Genomic DNA, 20,702 nt, shown 5'->3' with positions numbered 1-20,702 from the left:
TCAAATGGACGGAGGGCCAAATAAAAAATTTAGCTACAAGCCGAGGGCCGGACTGTTCGAATGTTCATTGAAAAATTTTAAATGACGCATATAGTCTAGTGAACCTAATTGAACCTACTGAAAACCTAACAAATATATTCCAATATGATCAGATAAATAAAGCAATATTTTCTTATGGCTCTGTCAGTAATCTTTAATTTTCAACAGACACAAAAGACAAATTTCCTTTATATAAAAATCCCCATAACATGAACATTAAATGAAAGAAACCGGTATTCAAGGCACCATCAGTAGCCTATATTTTCTATTTTAGCAAAAAGTGGGCTAAATTTACTTCAAAGAAAAAAACAATAATAGCAATTTTCTATCATCCACTCAACTGAAATATTTTTAAAATATAATTGGATTGAAATACAATAAAATAAAGTGCAAAAATCTATTAATCAAAAACAACACTTTGTTTAAGGAGAAGTAACATGCAGTGAAAACAAATATTAAACTTTAACTTTTAAACTTGAACTGAGTAAAAACTCTAAATATGTGATTGCACAGTAATGTTCACTTGTTTGAGGTTGAGGTGATACTTGGTGGTGTCCCATCTTTTCCACAAGTTCATCAATGTTCGAGGGGTAAGGCTCTGAGCTGAGGAAATCCTCAGAATTGAGTGGAGGTGTTCAGCAGTAAGTCGACTTCTGTGTGATGTTTTGTTCAAGTTCATCAAAGAAAACAGTTGTTCACACAGGTATGTGCTGCCAAACATAGACAACGTTTGAGCAGCCTGGATGCGCAGCTGGGGCATTGTGTCGGGGAGGAGCGGGCGAACTCCAGCACCCACTGCCGCATATTTTGCCCTCAGTGCATCATTGCATTGGAGGTCAATCAACTCCATTTGGAGGTTTGGTGGTGAGCTTTCCACGTCAACAGCAAATGGGTTACCGAGCAGTTCAACCTGCTTTTTTGTGCTTCAAAGTCAGCAAATCGGCGTCGAAAGTCAGCGGCAAGCATACCTATTTTATCAGCCAACTGTGCGCTCGGGAACGCACTGGTAGAGAGCTTCTCTTTCATGGTCTGGCAGCTGGGAAAGTGGCTCAAATTTTCTTTCCGCATCTGCGTCTCCCACAGAGTCAGTTTGGTTTAAATGCCTTCACTGTACTGTACATATCAGAGATGACACGATCCCGACCCTGCAGCTGCAAGTTCATTGCATTCAGATGACTCGTAATGTCACACAGAAAAGCCATTTCACACAGAAACATTTCGTCTCGGAGTTGTGTTGTGTCTTTCCCTTTGCTGTCCAAGAACAGACAAATCTCCTCACGAAGCTCGAAACATCTTTGAAGCACCTTTCCCTGGCTTAGCCATCGCACCTCTGTGTGATAAGGCAAATCACCATGCTCCGTTTCTAACTCCGTCAGAAATGCCTTGAACTGGCGGTGATTCAAACCTTTGGCTCTGATAAAGTTAACTGTGCGCGTGATGATGCTCATTACATGCTCCATTTTCAAGGCTTTACCGCACAACGCTTCCTGGTGTATGATACAATGATAAGCTGTCAGCTCACCTGTCGCGTTTTCCTCTTGCATCTTTTCCCGTATCTTCGCCACCAGTCCGCTCCTGTGTCCACACATCGCAGGTGCTCCGTCGGTTGTCAAACCCACGAGTTTTCCCAAGGCAGCTCCATCTCATTTACACATCTTGACACCTCTTCATACAAAATCATGCCCCGTAGTTGTGCCATGCATAGGACGTAAAGCCAAAAACTCCTCTGTCACGCTTAGGCTGGAGTCCACTCCGCGAATGAAAATTGACAACTGGGCAATGTCAGAAATGTCGGTGCTCTCATCCACAGCCAAGGAATATGCAATGAAATCTTTTTCCTTTTTCACAAGCTGCTCTTTTAGATTGATGGACAACTGGTCTACTCTCTCGGCAATGGTGTTTCTGCTCAGAGTTGCCTTTTCTGGGCAAACTTCGTCACAAACTTTAATCATGCAGTTTTTGATGAAATCCCCCTCCGTAAATGGCCGGGCTGATTTAGCGATCTCTTCTGCCAAAATAAAACTGGCCTTGACAGCAGCCTGGCCTTGTGATTTGGCTTTTTGAACAGAGCCTGTCGAGATTTGAGGCCTCGTTTTAATTCCTCTGCCTTTTGTAGCCTTTGTTCCATGTCCATATTCTTGTTTTTGTCCGCGTGTTTCGTTTCATAATGTCGTCTCAGATTATACTCTTTCAGTACCGCCACACTTTCTCCACACAGAAGACACACAGGTTTTCCAGCTACCTCCGTGAACAAATACTCCGACTCCCACCTTGTTTGAAACCCCGGTTCTCAGTGTCCACCTTCCGTTTTGCCATTTTTGATGGGTATCTGAAAGTTAATTTTACTGTGATGCTGACAACTGCTGTGCCAATAAATATTGAAATGAAGCAGCCTACTGCTCGGTGCGTCACCGTTGCATTGTGGGAAATGTAGTATTGGTGCGTGTAAAAGATCTGCGGGCTGCCGGCTTGCTGCGGTCTGCGGGCCGGTTCTAATAATAAATCAAGATCATCCCAGGGGCCGTAAAAAACCTTCTCGCGGGCCGGATGTGGCCCGGGCCTTGACTCTGACATATGTGATTTAGGGGCTTCATAGCAAAGGGGTGAATACATATGCACGCACCACTTTTTAAAAAATTCAACAAGTAATTTGTTTCACTTCACCAATTTGGATTATTTTGTGTATGTCCATTACATGAAATCCAAATTAAAATCCTTATAAATGACTGGTTGTAAATGCAACAAAATAGGAAAAATGCAAAGGGGATTACTACTTTTGCAAGGCACTGTACAAAGGGTACCAGTACTGAGTTGTGCTGGGGTGCGAGGTAATTGAGGTAGATATGTACATATAACAAGGAATAAAGTGACTAGGCAACAGGATAGATAAACAGTAGCAGCAGCGTGTGTGTAACGGCGTTCGTTTGTTGAAGGAGAGTCGGACCAAAATGCAGCGTGGTGGTTACTCATGTTCTTTAATGACGAATAGCGAATACATGAAATAACTACACAAATACAAAACAACAAACGGAACGTGAAACCTAATTACAGCCTATCTGGTGAAACTACACAGAGACAGGAACAATCACCCACGAAATACACAGTGAAACCCCGGCTACCTAAATACGGTTCCCAATCAGAGACAACGAGAATCACCTGACTCTGATTGAGAACCACCTCAGGCAGCCAAACCTATGCTACACCCCTACTCAGCCGCAATCCCAATGCCTACAAAAAAAAACAATACGACAACACAATAAACCCATGTCACACCCTGGCCTGAACAAATAATTAAAGAAAACACAAAATACTTAGACCAATGCGTGACAGTGTGTGAGTCAAAAAAGTTAGTGCAATAATGGTCAACGTCGATTGTTAACCAAATGGCTACCCGGACTTACTACACTGAACAAAAATATAAATGCAACATGTAAAGTGTTGGTTCCATGTTTCATGAGCTGAAATAAAAAGATCCCAGAAATGTTCCATACACACAAAAGTATCTCTAAACAAATTTGTTTACATCCCTGTTAGTGAGCGTTTTCTCTTTTGCCAAGATAATCCATCTGCTTGACAGGTGTGGCATATCAAGCTTGATTAAACAGCATGATCATTACACAGATCCACCTTGTGCTGGGGACAGTAAAAGGCCACTGTGAAATGTGCACTTTTGTCACACAGCACAATGACACAGATGTCTAAATGTTTGAGGCGTGTGCAATTGGCCTGCTGACTGCAGGAATGTCCATCAGAGAATGTCATGTTAATTTATCTACCATAAGCCGCCTCCAATGTCATTTTAGAGAATTTGGCAGTATATCCAACCGGCCTCCCAACCGCAGACCACGTGTATGGCGTCGTGTGGGCGAGCGGTATGCTGATGTCAAAGTTGTGAATAGAGTGTCACATGGTGAGGTTATGGTATGGGCAGGCATAACATACGGTCCACAAACACAATTGAATTTTGACGATGGCAATTTGAATGCACAGAAATACCTTGACGAGATCCGGAGGTATCTGGGACCAACGGATGCATATCTGTATTCCCAGTCATGTGAAATCCATAGATTAGGGCCTTATTTATTTCAATTGGCTGATTTCCTCATATGAACTATAAGTCAGTAAAATCTTTGAACTTATTGCATTTTATATATTTTTTCAGTATATTTGGCAGTCTTCTGGCTTGGGGGTAGAATCTGTTCAGGGTCCTGTTGGTTCCTGATTTGGTGCATCGCTACCGCTTGCCGTGCGGTAGGAAAAGGAACAGTCTATGACTTTGGTAGCTGGAGTCCTTGACAGTGACCTACTGGGCCATACCAGGGTTTCCGTTAGAAAAAGGTGGTGCCGGACATTTTACCGCCAAAATGTAGATTACCGGCTCCATATGCATTAGGTGGGTAACCTGATGAGAGCGTCCTCCCCACGGTGCTCAGAATGACAGAAATCACATTTAGATTATGTTGAGGATGCAACGATGTCCTGTCCTTCTTAGCGAATTCTGATGTGCTCTTTGAACATGTTAGAATAACTGTCCACGTTTACTTTTCCTCAGCCAACAAGACGAGTAACGAACAGCAAAATCGCTAGCCTATGTCAATTTACTATAGTAGAAGAGTTTAGGCTACATATTCAATTGGTCAGCTTGTCAAGAAAGAAATAGCCTATTCCAAACGTACTCTGAGACAGTTGTGGGACGATAGATCCTAAATTCATACAACCAGTAGACCATGGCTACATAATTTGTTTTTGTTAAAGCAATGAGTGATTCAAGAGGTCAGAACATTTAGCTTAAAATGTTGATAAACATTTGTTTCTTCACATTTATGAGTACAGTAATGCGCACAAGGCAGTAGGCTACATGTGAATGTTCATTCCATAATGCACTTAGGGGAAAACACTGTTGTCAAAGGGCACTGCACGGGCCTCCCGAGTGGCGCAGCGGTCTAAGGCACTGTGCTGCAGTGCTAGAGGCATCAATACAGACCCGGATTTCGCTCCAGGGCTGTGTCGGCCGGCCGCGACTGGGGAGACCCATGAGGCGGCACACAATTGGCCCAACCGTCTGGGTTAGGGGAGGTTTGGCCGACTGGGGAAAATTGGAATTCAGTCGTTCATCCAACTTGGAATTCCAACTCGGGAACTCGGTCCCCTGTCCAGAGCTCCGACTTTACAAGCTGAATATCACTGACGTCATTATTTGAACTCCTATTTCTCTGAGTTCCCAGTTGTCTTGAAAGCACCACAAGATGTTGCTGCAGTGGCTCATGCGCAGTCTGACAGATTCTCCACTCAAAAAGGCTCTCTATCTGTATATCTGCGCCAATTTAATTCTACAAAAAGTATGCAAATTAACCTATAGACCAATAAGCATGACCAGTTAAATGTATTTCCATAAATGAATAGGCTAAAAAAGCATTATTTCGCAATAGCACTTTTTCTTCTTCCAATTTGCGGTGCCAGTTGTGTTCTTCAGCTTTTAAATGTTTTATCGGACAAAAGCCGCAACGGAAACCCTGGGCCGTACGCATACTACCCTCTATAATACCTTGCGGTCGGATGCCAAGCAGTTGCCATACCAAGCGGTGTTGCAGCTAGTCACTGCTATCAATGGTGCAGCTGTAGAACCTTTTGAGGATCTGATGGCTCATGCAAAAATCTTTTCAGCCTCCTGAGGGGGATGAGGCATTGTCGTGCCCTGTTCAGGGCTCGTGTTGGTGTGTGTGGACCATGATAGATCCTTAGTGATGTAGACACCAAGGAACTTGAAGCTCTCAACCCGCTCCTCTAAAGCCCGTCAATGTGAATGGGGTGTGCTCGGCCCTCCGTTTCCTGTAGTCCACGATCTGCTCCTTTTGTCTTGCTGATGTTGAGAGGTTCTGACCACCTCCTAAAGGCTGTCTCATCGTTGTCGGTGATCAGTCCTACTACTGTCGTGTCATTAGCAATATTAATGATGGTGTTGGAGTCGTGCGTGGCCACTCAGTCATGGGTGAACAAGGAGTACATGAGGGAACTTTGCATGCACCCTTGAGGGCCCCGGTGTTGAGAGTCAGCATGGCAGATGTGTTGTTGCCTACTCTCACCACCTGGGGAGGCATGTCAGGAAGTCCAGGATCCAGTTGCAGAGGAGGTTTTTCAGTCCCAGGGTCCTTAGCTTAGTGATGACCTTGGAGGGCACTATGGTGTTGAATGTTGAGCTGTAGTCAATGAACAGCATTTTCACATAGATGTTAGTTTTGTCCAGGTGGGAAGAGGGCAGTGTGGAGTGGGGGATCTGTTGGGGCGGTATGCGGGTGGAGTGGGTCAGGGTGTCTGATGGTGTTGATGTGAGCCATGACCAGCCTTCCAAGGCATTTCATGGCTACAGATGTGAGTTTTACGTGCCGATTAGTCATTTAAACAGGTTAGCTTGGCATTCCTGGGCACAGGGACTATGCCGGTCTGTTTGAAACATGTAGGTATTACAGACAGGGACAGGGAGAGGATGATCATGTCAGTGAAGACACTTGCCAGCTGGTCAGTACGTGTCCGTCCTGGTAATCCATCTGGCTCAGCGGCTTTGAACATTAACCTGTTTAAAGGTCTTACATCTCCTACGTAGAGCGTGACCAGAAAGTCGTCCGGAACAGGTGGTGCTCTCATGCATGGTTCAGCGTTACATGCCTCGAAATGAGCATGGAAGGCATTTAGCTTATCTGGTAGTATGTGTCTGTTTCTTTCTAATGATTGAACTTCATCTGAATTTAAGCACAATCCTCATTACATTTACATTTAAGTCATTTAGCAGACGCTCTTATCCAGAGCGACTTACAAATTGGTGCATTCACCTTATAGTGTGAACTACTGTTCTCTAAAGTTTCTCTCCATCTGTTTCTCCTCAGAAATATCCTGTGCTTCCGTACCTGGTGCTAGTCCTGAAGCAGTTCTTATTACAAAGAGACATGAATGAAGTGTTTACAGGAGGCATCAGTTCCTACTGCCTCTTCCTTGTTGCTGTCAGCTTCTTACAGGTGGGTCGGTGCCCGTCATCCTTGTATTATTGTCATTGAGAGTATAATCTAGTATTCTAATTAAATGATTATATGATGCATTTGTCCGGCCTTTCCTCAACCGTTGAGAGTGAGGAGATATACATTTTGTACCGTTGAATAAACTTGTATTTGTCACCAGCAGTATAGTGTTCTTACTACTACGTGTTCTTACGATGGCAGCAAGTAAGAGACAATAGTGTGTGTGTGCGTTTCAGCTCCATAGCAGGAGAACGCCTGCAGTCCCAACGCCAACACTGGTGTCCTACTCATAGAGTTCTTTGAGCTGTACGGCCGCCATTTTAACTACCTGAAGACGGGGATCCGGATCAAGGATGGGGGCTGCTACCTCTCCAAAGACGAGGTCAGAAGAGCATGCTGGATGGATACAGACCTTCCCTGCTCTACATTGAAGACCCACTGCAGCCAGGTGAGCCCGGGTTCACACCTTTGTAGTTTGTCTAAGACTCCTTACTGCATATGCTCGTTACAGTATGGTAGCTAGCTACCTATATGATGCATCTCTGACCTACACCTCTCCCGAGTCCGTGCGCGATGAGACAAGACTAACTACCAATTAGATACCATGAAATTGGGAGAAAATGGGGTTAGTAAAATTAATTCAATGTAGTGGCTTGTGCTTCTGACTTCTGCCATAAATAAAACATCAGATGCAGTTGTTTTATTGAGATGACGTTTGAGAACTCCTGCAATAAGCACCTACCAAGTCTAAGCTTGTACCTGACCTTGAGAGTTTGTCTGTCCTGTGTTGTCCAGGTAATGATGTGGGCCGTAGCTCATACGGGGCCATGCAGGTGAAGCAGGTGTTTGAATATGCCTTCATGGTGCTGAGCCACGCTGTGTCGCCCATCTCTAAGTACCACCTCAACAACCACGGCGAGAGGTATTGGGCAGGGCCGGGACACATGGGGAGGGTTACAGTCACATAATTCTGAGTGATGGGTTCGCTGGAGCTGACTGCCAGGAATGGAACTTTGAACAATACAGTGCATTTGGGGAAATATTCAGACACCTTGACTTTTTCCACATTTTGTTACGCCTTATTCTAAAATGGATTTTTAAAAATGTTTTCCCCTCAACAATCTACACGTGTGTATGAAATATATATAAACAAAAACGTATTTACATAATTATTCAGACCCTTTGCTATGAGACTCGATATTGAGCTCAGGTGCATCCTGGTTCCATTGCTCATCCTTGAGATGTTTCTACAACTTGATTGGAGTCCACCTGTGGTAAATTCAATTGATTGGACATGATTTGGAAAGGGGCACACCTGTTTATATAAGGTCTCACAGTTGACAGTGCATTTCAGAGCAAAAACCAAGCCATGACATCGAAGGAATTGTCCATAGAGCTCCGAGACAGGATTGTGTTGAGGCAGAGATCTGGGGAAGGGTACCAAAACATTTCTGCAGCATCGAAGGTCCCCAATAACACAGTGGCCTCCATCATTCTTAAATGGAGAAGGTTTGGAACCACCAAGACTCTTCCTAGAGCTGGCTGGAGGTGACCAATAACCCGATAGTCACTCTGAAAGAGCTCCAGAGTTCCTCCGTGGAGATGGGAGACTCTTCCAGAGGGACAACCATCTCTGCAGCACTCCACCAATCAGGCCTTTATGGTAGAGTGGCCAGACGGAAGCCACTCCACAGTAAAAGGCACATGACAGCCTGCAGTAAAAGGCACCTAAAGACTCTCAGACCATGAGAAACAAGATTCTCTGGTCTGATGAAACCAAGACTGAACTCTTTGGCCTGAATGCCCAGTGTCATGTCTGGAGGAAACCTGGCACCATCCCTACAGTGAAGCATGGTGGTGACAGCATTATGCTGTGGGGATGTTTTTCAGCGGCAGAGACTGGGAGACTAGTCAGGATCGAGGGAAAGATCAAGGAAGTTTCACCTTCCAACAGGACAATGGCCCTAAGCACACAGCCAAGACAACATGGGAATGGCTTCGGGACAAGTCTCTGAATGGCTGGGCCACTCAAGGACAGAGGCCTGACTTGAACCCGATCAAACATCTCTGGAGAGACCTGAAAATAGCTGTGCAGCGATGCTCCCCAGCCAACCTGACAGCTTCAGAGGATCTGCAGAGAAGAATGGGAGAAACTACCCAAATACAGGTGTGCCAAGCTTGTAACATCATACTCAAGGTTGTAATCCATGCATGTATCCATTTTAGAATAAGGCTGTAAGGTAACAAAATGTGGGAAAAGTTGAGGGGTCTGAATACTTTCCCGAATGCACTGTATATTTTCAACAATATTAAGTGGAAAAAATATTGTGTCCACTGTGCAAACTTGTAGTAATATAAATGATTGTGTGTCTTGCAGTATACTGGGCAGAATCATCCGGGTGACCCAGGAAGTTGCTGAATACAGAGACTGGATCACCATGAAGTGGGCTTCCCTATCACTGAACTCCCTGACCTTAAAAGGTAAGGAGAGGAGACATTTTAGAGCCCAATTATAGTGCTATATCAAAACAGTATAAAATTGTCGAACCCCACATTTTGCCCTTCCCCTTTGATGTCACAGGTAATGTCACGTTGCTGGTGGAGCTTCAGGAGATGGAGGAATGCATCAACAATCTCTCTGAGGAAGGGGCAGAGTCCCCAAGCTCCTCCTCTCCTCCCCCCTCTTCGTCATTCTCCTCGCCACATTCTTCATCAGCTAGCTCCAGTGACGCTGTGAGTGCCTTGTGAAACAGAGTTCTCTCCACACACTTTGCTCTTCTCCACACACTTTGCTCTTCTCCACACACTTTGCTCCTCAGAAAGTATTCAAACCCCTTGACTTTTACACATTTTGTTACGTTACTGCCTTATTCTAAAAATGATCAAATAAAACATTTTCCTCACCAATCTACACACAATAATGACAAAGCGAAAACAGGTTTTTAGAAATGTTGCAAATGTATTTAAAAAAATTGAAATATCTAATTTACATACATTTAAAAAACAATGTAATACATTTAAAACAAGGCTGCAACATAACAAAATGTGGTAAAAGTCAAGGGGTCTGAATACTTTACGAATGCACTGTATGTATCAAGTGATACTCTGGCGCGTAGATCTGAGACGCTTTAACTACAGCCCCAGTGTTGGCCTTTCATTCGCACCTGTGATTTTAAAGTTCTAAAATATTTAATCTATCAGAAAGGTCCCTTAGGGGCCTTCTGAGTGGCGCAGTGGTCTAAGGCTGTGCCACTAGAGATTCTGGGTTAGAGTCCAGGCTCTGTCGCAGCTGGCTGCGTCTGGTTGACCCGTCCGGGTTAGGGGAGGGTTTGGCCGGCAGGGATGTCCTTGTCCCATCGCGCACTAGCGACTCCTGGCGCCAGGTGCACAGTGTTTCCTCCGATACATTGGTGCGGCTGGCTCCCGGATTAAGTGGGCATTGTCAAAAGCAGTGCGGCTTGGTTGGGTTGTGTTTCGGAGGACGCACGGCTCTCGACCTTCGCCTCTCCTGAGTCTGTACGCGACAAGACTTTAACTACCACTTGGATACCACACAATTGGGGAGAAAACGGGGTTAATAAAAAGAAAGGTCCTTAGGTAATCTCCCCTTTCATGCGTTAAAACATTGAGATGCCTGTCGTGAAATCATATTTTTGCCCTCGCTCGATTGGTGGGCATGATTCCTCCAGGATTCGGACGGAGTCTGCTGTAAACCCGGTGACCTCGGCGCGGGGTAGGCGAGGCTCATCTGCACCCAGTGCTGGATTGACCAATCACAGGGATACAAGTTTCTCTTCCAACAGCCACGTAAGCCAGTCGAACAAGAGCAAGGTAGGTGACTATAACAGACACGTTTTAGTGTTAAATTACCACACATCAAATTATGTCACACTAAATGTTGTTCCAAGGAAAAATGGGACAGTAAAGTTAATCTTACCCTATATGTTTTCCTGGCAACAGGTGGACAGAGCGAGTTTGATGTCTTGTCAGAACAGCAGTGCCAACATACAGCCAAGCACAGGAACAGGACAGTCGTCAGGCAGCAACAGCAGGAGCCACCGAGACAGAAAGCAGAGCTGTCCTGGCAGGAGGAAACTCCAGCCAAAGCGCCAATGTAAACCTGTAGTGCAGGACCTCTGTAGATAGGGGCGCTATGTCACGGAACTCAACTCCACTCTCTGCCCCAGAAACGGGAGGATCGAGGCAATCTTACCAGGGCTTTTGGTAGTGATATTTTTAAGCCAAGTTGGAAGGAGATTTCTCCTATTTCTGTCAGTTGAAAGGGCAGATTGACTTGACCTCGTCTTGAGGGTATAGTCTTTTCTGTAATATGAATATGGAGGAAGGTTGTCAAGCCTGAACTTTAGCATTGGCAGTACTCCCTGGTTTATTGGACTAGCAGTTAGTTGGGTCTCTATTACTTACTGGCAATTCACACTTTACAGCAGAAATTACAAGAAAAAATGTATGGTTAAACTGTGGATATTATTACTATATTGGATCAAATGTTTGCACTGACAAAACTAGTCATTGAACATTTAAGCTTTTCAGCAACTCCTTCGTTTGATTTTCAAAAGGCAAAATGGTGGGGAAAGGAAGAAAAATTACAATGATTAGGGATTGTATTTTTATTTTTTAACAAGCTGAATGAATATGGTTTGCCATCTCTTGTGGACTGGGCCAAGTGTGGGTTCTATGTGGCAACTCCAACCATCAGCAGAATACATCCTTGAGTTGCTACAGCCCAAATGGACCCGTTTCCGTGCATAATGGGATGATTTTTGTAATGATCTGTTCAATGGCTATTTCACAATACTGTTTAATGGCGAACAGTTTTATGCTCCTACTGGTAGAATATCTGTGGTTTGCAAACTTCCTAATATGAAAATATCTGTACTCAACTATTTTGCCTATTACAAAATGATTTGTATTTGTTTCTGTATTTATTTTTGTAGTATATTTATATGAATCTATAATGTGAAGGGGGTATGCATGGAACGCTTAGCAATAGCCCGTATGCCTGTTTAAGAGATGGTTGTGATGCACATTTTGTACTGAATATCTCAGACAGGCTGTGTCCTAATAGTCATACAATTTCCTTAACTTATCTGGGCTGGAAGGTGTCCAATACTTTGCTTTCTCTTCCTGTCTAGGCCTTAGCCCTTTAGCGTTCACAGATCTAAATGGATCGGACTAGATGTAAGCAATATGGTGATGGGACCTCCTAGCTTTTAAAGAGGTGTGCAGCTTTTGCCAAGTTGCTTTCATTCATCCAATCCTTTCAGATCCATAAAAAGAATATGTGCCTAATTTTGACATTACAAATATATTGTCATAATGTTAATTGACAATATAACACATTTTGATCGTAACTGTATTTATTTCAAAGTTACTGAATGTTTAGACGGCACTTTTTCTGTTGTGGAAATGCCACCATATAAGGGTAGGGCCGGGCCACTGCTTGTCCTGGAGTTAGCAAGTCTCTGACATCTTTCTCCACGATTAATACGTTCCCAAAATTTCTCCTCACAAAACATTTTGTATGCAGTTCAGTTGTATCCAGACATTTGTTCCAACCTTCAAGATACTTTTGTACATAAAGTGTATGTGGACACTCCTTCAAATTAGTGGCTTTGGCTATTTCAGCTACATCTGTTGCTGACGTGTATAAAATTGAGCACACAGCCATACAATCGCCATTGTCGTGTCTTCACTATCATTAAACTGAATACTTTGTTTTTATCAAAAGATTCTCTGTAATTAGTTACTCGATTAAACTGAATAATCATGTAACTAATTAACTAGGAAGTTGGGGCACCAAGGAAAGTATTCAGATTACAAAGTTATAATTTCCCAATATAACCTTTCAGATATTTTCATATCAGATCCATAGTCTTCTGATTAATGAATAATTTACTTTACCTCACGTTAGTCTCATTCCAAATGTCGTAAATTGTTGGTTATCTGCACGAACACAGTCTTCACTGAGTCATCCATACATCAATTGTCTTAAATTATTTATTTATTACTAAGTAATTCACATAAATGCATAAACAAACAGTAAATATGGTTACATGAAATGATAGAATGTGCCCTAGTGGGCTAAACCTGCATGGCGGCTTGTTTGACAAAAGGGGAGTGGGGGTTTTACCAAGAAGTCACTACGGAGTTAATTATAACAATTAAAATGCTAATCCTTTACACATGAACAATTGCAATCAATATATATATTTACGCTCAGTGTGTCGCCTTGATCGCTGGTGAAATGTATTTTGTAGAATTGTCCGTCTCTCCCTCTCTCTGTCTGTCTCTCCCTCTCTCTGTCTTGGTTAGAGGGGATAGTTTAAAGTGACATTCATTATAGAATGGATGTTTAGGCGGTTGTCGTTCTTCGCGTTCAATGATGCTTAATTCCTAGCTGCAGACTAGTAAGCAATATCAAAGACTTGTTCTTATTCTGTCGGTATCAATAGTCTTAAGTTTAACCACGTGGTATGGTTAAAAGATTCTACAACCTTTAGCCATCTCGTAATTAAGGTAAGTTTGGTCTGGTGATAATTTCTCAAAGTTGGGTTTTATTCGGAATGGCAGAAAAGGGCGGTCCAGGATGTCTGACCCTAACTGGGCTCAGGGGCGGTCCAGGATGTCTGACCCTAACTGGGCTCAGGGGCGGTCCAGGATGTCTGACCCTAACTGGGCTCAGGGGGCGGTCAGGATGTCTGACCTAACTGGGCTCAGGGGCGGTCCAGGATGTCTGACCTAACTGGGCTCAGGGGCGGTCCAGGATGTCTGACCCTAACTGGGCTCAGGGCGGTCCAGGATGTCTGACCCTAACTGGGCTCAGGGCGGTCCAGGATGTCTGACCCTAACTGGGCTCAGGGGCGGTCAGGATGTCTGACCTAACTGGGCTCAGGGGCGGTCCAGGATGTCTGACCCTAACTGGGCTCAGGGCGGTCCTCTGATTTAGTTAAAATCAGAAGGGAATTGTATTTTCTTCATTAAACGGTCCACAATCATATTACACAATTATACAAACAGTATCATAATCATTCATCTCATACAACAATTAGATGTAAACCTCATATCTGAGGCTATTATATAAACAACGTTATGGTAATGTGGCCACACGGTCTCCCATGAGCTTCCCCAAGTTGTGACAAACGGACCAGTTCTTAGCTGGATTCTTCACCGGTCTTTTACACTTTCTCTGGAACATGAAATTTGTTTACCTCAAGTTCTGTGAGGTGGAAGGATTTCCTTTGTCTCCATGAAAAACTACTCTATAACTGTGTGTCCATGAGGTCTTCTCAGGAATTTACAACCTCTGACCACAGCAGTCTGGTTGTAGAAGAAGAGAGCGGAGGATGGTGCTCGCTGTACTCAAAGAGGGCAACGTCATGACACCATAGACAAACATTGGCAGTTGAATGGCCTTACTTGAGCTCAGTGACTTTCATCATGGAACCGGAATAGGAGGCCACCTTTACAAGAAGTCAGTTCATCACATTTCTGCCCTGCTAGAGCTGACCCGGTCAACTGTAAGTGCTTTTATTGTGAAGTGGAAATGTCTAGGAGCAACAACGGCTCAGCCGCGAAGTGGAAGATAACACAAACTCACACAACAGGACAGCCAAGTGCTGTAACACGCACTACCGAGTTCCAAACTGCCTCTGGAAGCAACGTCAGCGCAAGAGCTGTTTGTCGGGAGCTTCATGAAATGGGGTTCCATGGCCGAGGAGCCGCACACAAGCCTATGATCACAATGCCAAGCGTCGGCTGGAGTGTTGTAAAGCTTGCTGCCAATGGACTCTGGAGCAGTGGAAACACGTTCTCTGGAGTGATGAATCATGCTTCACCAACTGGCAGTGGGATCGACAGATCTGGGTTTGGCGGATGCCAGGAGAACGCTCCCAGCCCCATTGCATAGTGGCAACTGTAAAGTTTGGTCGAAAAGGACTAATGTTCTGGGGTTGTTTTTCATTGTTTAGGCTAGTCTCCTTAGTTCCAGTGAAGAGAAATCTTAATGCTACAGCATGCAATGACATTCTAGACGATTATGTGCTTCCAACTTGTGTGGCAACGGTTTTGGGAAGGCCCTTTGTTTCAGCATGACAATGCCCTCGTGCACAAAGCGAGGTCCATACAGAAATGGTTTGTTGAGATTGGTGTGGAAGAACTTGACTGGCCTGCACAGAGCCCTGACCTCAAACCCATCAAACATCCTTGGGATGAATTGGAACACCGTCTGCGAGCCAGACCTAATCGCCCAACATCAGTGTCCGACCTCACTAATGCTTGTGGCTGAATGGAAGAAAGTCCCTGCAGCAATGTTCCAACATCTAGTGGAAAGCCTTCCCAGAAGAGAGAAATATATTTATTATAGCAATAGAGGGGGACCAACACCATATTATTGCCCATGATTTTGGAAAGACATGTTTGACGAGCAGGTGTCCACATACTTTGTCATGTAGTGTAGCTTGTTATTTTACAAGTGATAATATGGATCAATGAGAGGATGTTGTGAAATAAATGACATTTCCCAGTCGGTAGCTGTTAATGGTTCAGAGCAGTAGTACTTTACACAATGAGTTCTTCAAACTTCTTTATTCTATGTGATTAGAATAGAACAAACGATGACTAAACAATGTTTTGTTCACTGAAAATGTATTTGATGTGCTCACTGCTCATTCATTTCAACACTGAATTTGTGTTTAATTGGGCAGCCAAGACACAAACATGCATCTTAATTTAACAAAATGCTTAAATTTGATAAATAATATTTATTCAGTATATTGATGCCATTGCCTAATGTCTATGCCAATTCTAAACCAGTCAACATTTCATGCAAAACAAAAAATGTCACTTTCCAACCAATTTGAAATGGAATAGGAAAACACGTTTATTTTATTGCTCTGAACATTTTTGTTTCGTTGAATGTCATTTTGTTTTGTTTTTCTCCTCATTCTCAACTGGAAATGTAAATTCCTTCATTGAATTGTATTTTCATATTATTCACATTGATAGTTTTCATTTAGATAATTCTATTTTGGTGGAATGTAGATGAATGAATATAAATATACATGAGTGTGTGTGTCTGTGTACACACACACAGTACTAGTCAAAAGACACCTACTCCTTCAAGGGTTTTTCTTTACATTTACTATTTTCTACATTGTAGAATAATAGTGAAGACATCAAAACCATGAAATAACACATATGGAATCATGTAGTAACCAAAAAAGTGTTTAACAAATCAAAATATATTTTTATATTTTATAAATTATATATTTTATATTTTATAAAGTAGCCACCCTTTGCCTTGATGACAGCTTTGCACTCTCTTGGCATTCTTTCAACCATCTTCATGAGGTAGTCACCAAGAATGCATTTCAATTAACAGGTTAATTTGTGGGATTTCTTCCTTTGTTAATGCTTTTGAGATCGGAATGGTATACAGAAGATAGCCCTATTTGGTAAAAGACCAATCCATATTATGGCAAGAACAGCTCAAATAAGCGAAGAGAAACGACAGTCCATCATTACTTTGAGACATGAAGGTCAGTCAAGAATTTCAAAAGTTTCTTCAAGTGCAGTTGCAAAAACCATCAAGCGCTATGATAAAACTGGCTCTCATGAGGACTGCCACAGGAATGGAAGACCCAGAATTACCTCTGCTGCAGAGGATAAGTTCATTAGAGTTAACTGCACCTCAGATTGCAGCCCAAATAGATTGCAGCCCAGCTTCACAGAGTTGAAGTAACAGACACATCTCAACATCAACTGTTCAAATGAGACTGCGTGAATCAGACCTGCATGGTCAAATTGATGCAAAGAAACCACTACTAAAGGACACCAATAAGAAGAGACTTCCTTGGTCCAAGTAAGACAAGCAATAGCCATTAGACCGGTGGAAATCTGTCCTTTGGTCTAATGAGTCCAAATTTGAGATTTTTGGTTCCAACGGCCGAGTCTTTGTAAGATGCAGAGTATGTGAATGGATGATTTCCGCATGGGTGGCTCCCACCGTGAAGCATGGAGGAGGAGGTGTGATGGTGATACTGTAGGTGATTTATTTAGAAGGCACACTTAACCAGCATGGCTAACACAGCATTCTGCAGAGATACGCCATCCCATCGGGTTTGCACTTAGTGAGACTATCATTTGATTTTCAACAGGACAATGACCCAACACACTTCCAGGCTGTGTAAGGGCTATTTGACCAAGAAGGACAGTGATCAGATGACCTGGCCTCCACAATCCCCCAACCTCAACCCAATTGAGATGGTTTTTGGATGAGTTGGACCGCAGAGTGAAGAAAAAGCAGCCAACAAGTGCTCGGCATATGTAGGAACTAATTCAAGACTGTTGGAATGGCATTCCTCATGAAGCTGGTTGAGAGAATGCCAGGAGTGTTCAAAACTGTCATCAAGGCAAAGGGTGGCTACTTTGAAGAATCTTAAATATAAAATATATTTTGATTTAACACTTTTTTGGGGTACTATGATTCCATATGTGTTATTTCATAGTTGTGATGTATATACTATTACTCTACAATGTAGAAAATAGTACAAATAAAAACCCTTGAATGAGTTGTTGTGTCTACACTTTTGATTGATACTTATATATATGTTAAGACCCTGGTGGTGTAAGTGGGAAAATGTAAGTTGTACCTTTCATTATTAAAATACAGTTTTGAAAGAAAACAGTTGGGTGGGGCAGGGGGACATGTCTGCATTTACATGTTCATAAATGTTATTGAAAAGACCCTTGAATTGGAATTTCTACTTCCTGAATTGATTGAATTTAAATGGAATTGGCTCAACCCTGGTAAAGAAGGCTAGGTGTAGAATTCCTGAATAAAGTCTATACTTTAAAGGACATGTTCTCCCCAGTGGAAGTGTTTGCAAAACCCCTATTGATGTCATTGGATAATTTAAAGTTGTGCATGCTTATCTCAACTGAATCAGGCCTAGGTAAACTCCTGCACCACCAATTCCTTAAGGGAGCGAAAAGACACCAGTCCCCTCTCTGCATCCCTAACTTGAACCAACTCCTCCTGCAGCTGAGCCACAGGTCGCCCTAACTGGTATCCCAGATCCACCATCATCTCCAGCAGTGGCCCTCTATAGCGCTTCAGCCCATAGCGCCTTACCGTGGGCAGCGCCCTCTGGCCCATGGTGAACGCAGACTCCGGCTCTTCCAGGTCTCTCTGGCACACTGTGAGGGCACACAGCGTAGGCACCAGCAGAACAGGACTCTGCCACCCTCCCATCTTCTCCTGAAGCTCCAGGACAGTCTCTAGTAGAGCGACAGCTGGCCCAAACTGCCCTGCTCGGAGCAGGCCGTGCGCTCGTCTTTGCTCGGGCTCAGTGAAGAAATCCAGGAAGTGGTGGGAATGTCGGACGCAACGGACTGCATAGAGCTGGGCCAGGTAGTCCCGCAGAGCCAGGCGGCGTTCCCAGATGGTCTCGGGGTTAAAATTTCCAGTTAGGAGTTTCCGGGGAAGTATGACCTCCTCAAGCTCCTCGCTGAAGTCTTCAAGGAGCTGCTGATGGAGGTGGATGAAGTCGCTATAGCGACGCTCGACAGACACGCGCTTGGAGTCGTAGCTGCCTGACCGGATCAACACGATCTGGTACACCTGGAGAACACAGGAACATTGGGACAAACTTCTAACTTAGAAAACCTCATATCTTGCAACTTTATTATTAAAACTCACTCGACTATCTTCCAATAAAAGACAATAAAATATGGAATTGTCTTTCCTGCAACACTGACTAACTACGGTGAAGAATTCACAAAGTATGTTTTTCCGTGCCCTAAACTATATGCCAGGGATCATCAACTAGACTCAGCGCTGCTTTTTTCTTGAGCGGATAGTCAAGGGGCAGAACATACAGTAATTATAAATAATTTGTACTCTGCAAATTGACACAAGCCTAAACAGATTATTGTGTTTGACAAAAACATAATTTCCAACCTTGATTACATTGGTACACAATCTCATATGCTTCTATTTCAGAGTGGAACATTTTGAGGTGAATTCCTAGTCATTTTACAGCCTTTTATGTCCAAAAACTAGATCCAATTTTAGAAATTGGGCATAGAAAACTTTGGGAGGGGGTCAAATAAATTGAATTTGGACTGCGGACCGCCAGTTGACAATCTTTGCTGTATGCTGTACATAAAATAGAGCTCACAACGTATTTGGACAGGTGCTGCGCTATGGTGCGTGCAGAAGGAATCTCAAACAACAGCTTGACCGGCTTCAGTCTGTGCTTCACCGCGCCCCAGTGCTGCTGCAGCTCTTTGGTGGTCATACAGGATGAACTGGGGCCTGGACACAGGTCATACACACACGCACCTACGTACAGAGTAGACAGACGGACAGGCAGACAGACACAATGAAAATGTCATATCACTGTTTACACAAGCACCACAAGTACCATTTGAAGGAAAATTACTGAAAGCAACCAGGTGCTTCTTACCCTGTTGATGCGAATCCTCAAGGTCCAGGCTCTCAGCTGTGGCTTCAGGGTATGGATCATTGGACTGTTGGATCCCTGTATTGATCCCTGTGTTCTCTTGTGGCACTGCCCTCTCCGCCATCCGGGCTTGTCAGCATACAGTAATAGTTCTGGGGAAGATGAGTGAAATACTCAGTCCGAAATCAGCTGCTAGCTCTGCACAAACAAGCGCACACAAACACACACTCGGTATAACTAAGGTTGTTGACATGCCCTGTTTGAAAAAAGAAATGGAAAAATACAGAAAGAGGGAGTGTGTGTATATATACTAGTACACGCAAGACTGAAGCAAGAGAAAGCAGAGAGACCAATGGGGAAGTGAAACTGTAGTGCAGTGGGGGGATGGTGGGAAGGGTGTGTGTAATGATGAGTTTGGCCAATCTAACCACCATCTCTATACTTCCCCATACATTTACTGTATTTTTCTGTCTGTTTAAGGTTGATGTGAACTATGGCTGAATCTCAATATTCTTAACAGGCATCCTATCCTCGTCTCCTGGTCTTGTATCTGTCATCTGCACTGACCTGATAAACATCGGACAGAAGAAAGCATGTCCTTCACTATAAGGAATTCCCCTGTCATGTCTTCTCTTTTTCTTCTATGATATCATGGCGGTCTGCAAACAATCGTTTAAGTGCATGCTGCCTACTGTGCTGGAATGTATAATCAATCATAATATATATGCCATTTAGCAGACGCTTTTATCCAAAGCGACTTACAGTCATGTGTGCATACATTCTACGTATGGGTGGTCCCGGGAATCGAACCCACTACCCTGGCGTTACAAGCGCCATGCTCTACCAACTGAGCTACAGAAGGACCATGATCTGCTCAATTCTGTACTGCCATGAAAATAAAATAAAGACCAAATAAATCCCTACTAATTTCTTCCTATTTACATAAGTATTCAGACCCTTTGCTCTGAGACTCGAAATAGAGCTCAGGTGCATCCTGTTCCATTAATCATCCTTGAGATGTTTCTATAACTTGATTAGAATCCACCTGTGGTAAATTTAACTGACTGGACATGTTTGGAAAGGCACATACCTGTTTATATAAGGTCCCACAGTTGACAGTGCATGTCAGAGCAAAAACCAAGCCACGAGGTCGAAGGAATTGTCAGTA

The 20,702-nt window shown here is 43.5% G+C and overlaps 1 protein-coding gene and 1 pseudogene across 1 annotated transcript; one reads left to right on the top strand and one right to left on the bottom strand.

Annotated features, from left to right (window-relative positions):
- Nucleotides 1–11,161, top strand: part of LOC127908467 (terminal nucleotidyltransferase 4B-like) — a 27,044-nt pseudogene extending 15,883 nt beyond the window's left edge.
- Nucleotides 11,162–15,638: 4,477 nt separating this feature from the next.
- LOC127908309 (sorting nexin-20-like) lies at nucleotides 15,639–19,872 on the bottom strand. The gene is made up of 3 exons (XM_052466233.1): nucleotides 19,538–19,872; nucleotides 19,250–19,413; nucleotides 15,639–18,690 (listed from the first exon to the last, which is right to left on the bottom strand). Exons 1-3 carry the CDS (start codon nucleotides 19,656–19,658, stop codon nucleotides 18,019–18,021), a joined length of 957 nt encoding a protein of 318 aa, XP_052322193.1. The 5' UTR covers nucleotides 19,659–19,872; the 3' UTR covers nucleotides 15,639–18,018.
- Nucleotides 19,873–20,702: the final 830 nt, after the last annotated feature.

Source organism: Oncorhynchus keta, chromosome 17 (genome assembly GCF_023373465.1).
Source record: "Oncorhynchus keta strain PuntledgeMale-10-30-2019 chromosome 17, Oket_V2, whole genome shotgun sequence".
Classification (NCBI taxonomy): domain Eukaryota; kingdom Metazoa; phylum Chordata; class Actinopteri; order Salmoniformes; family Salmonidae; genus Oncorhynchus; species Oncorhynchus keta.
Note: the sequence above shows the minus strand (reverse complement) of the source record. Positions and strands in the feature narration are given on the sequence as shown.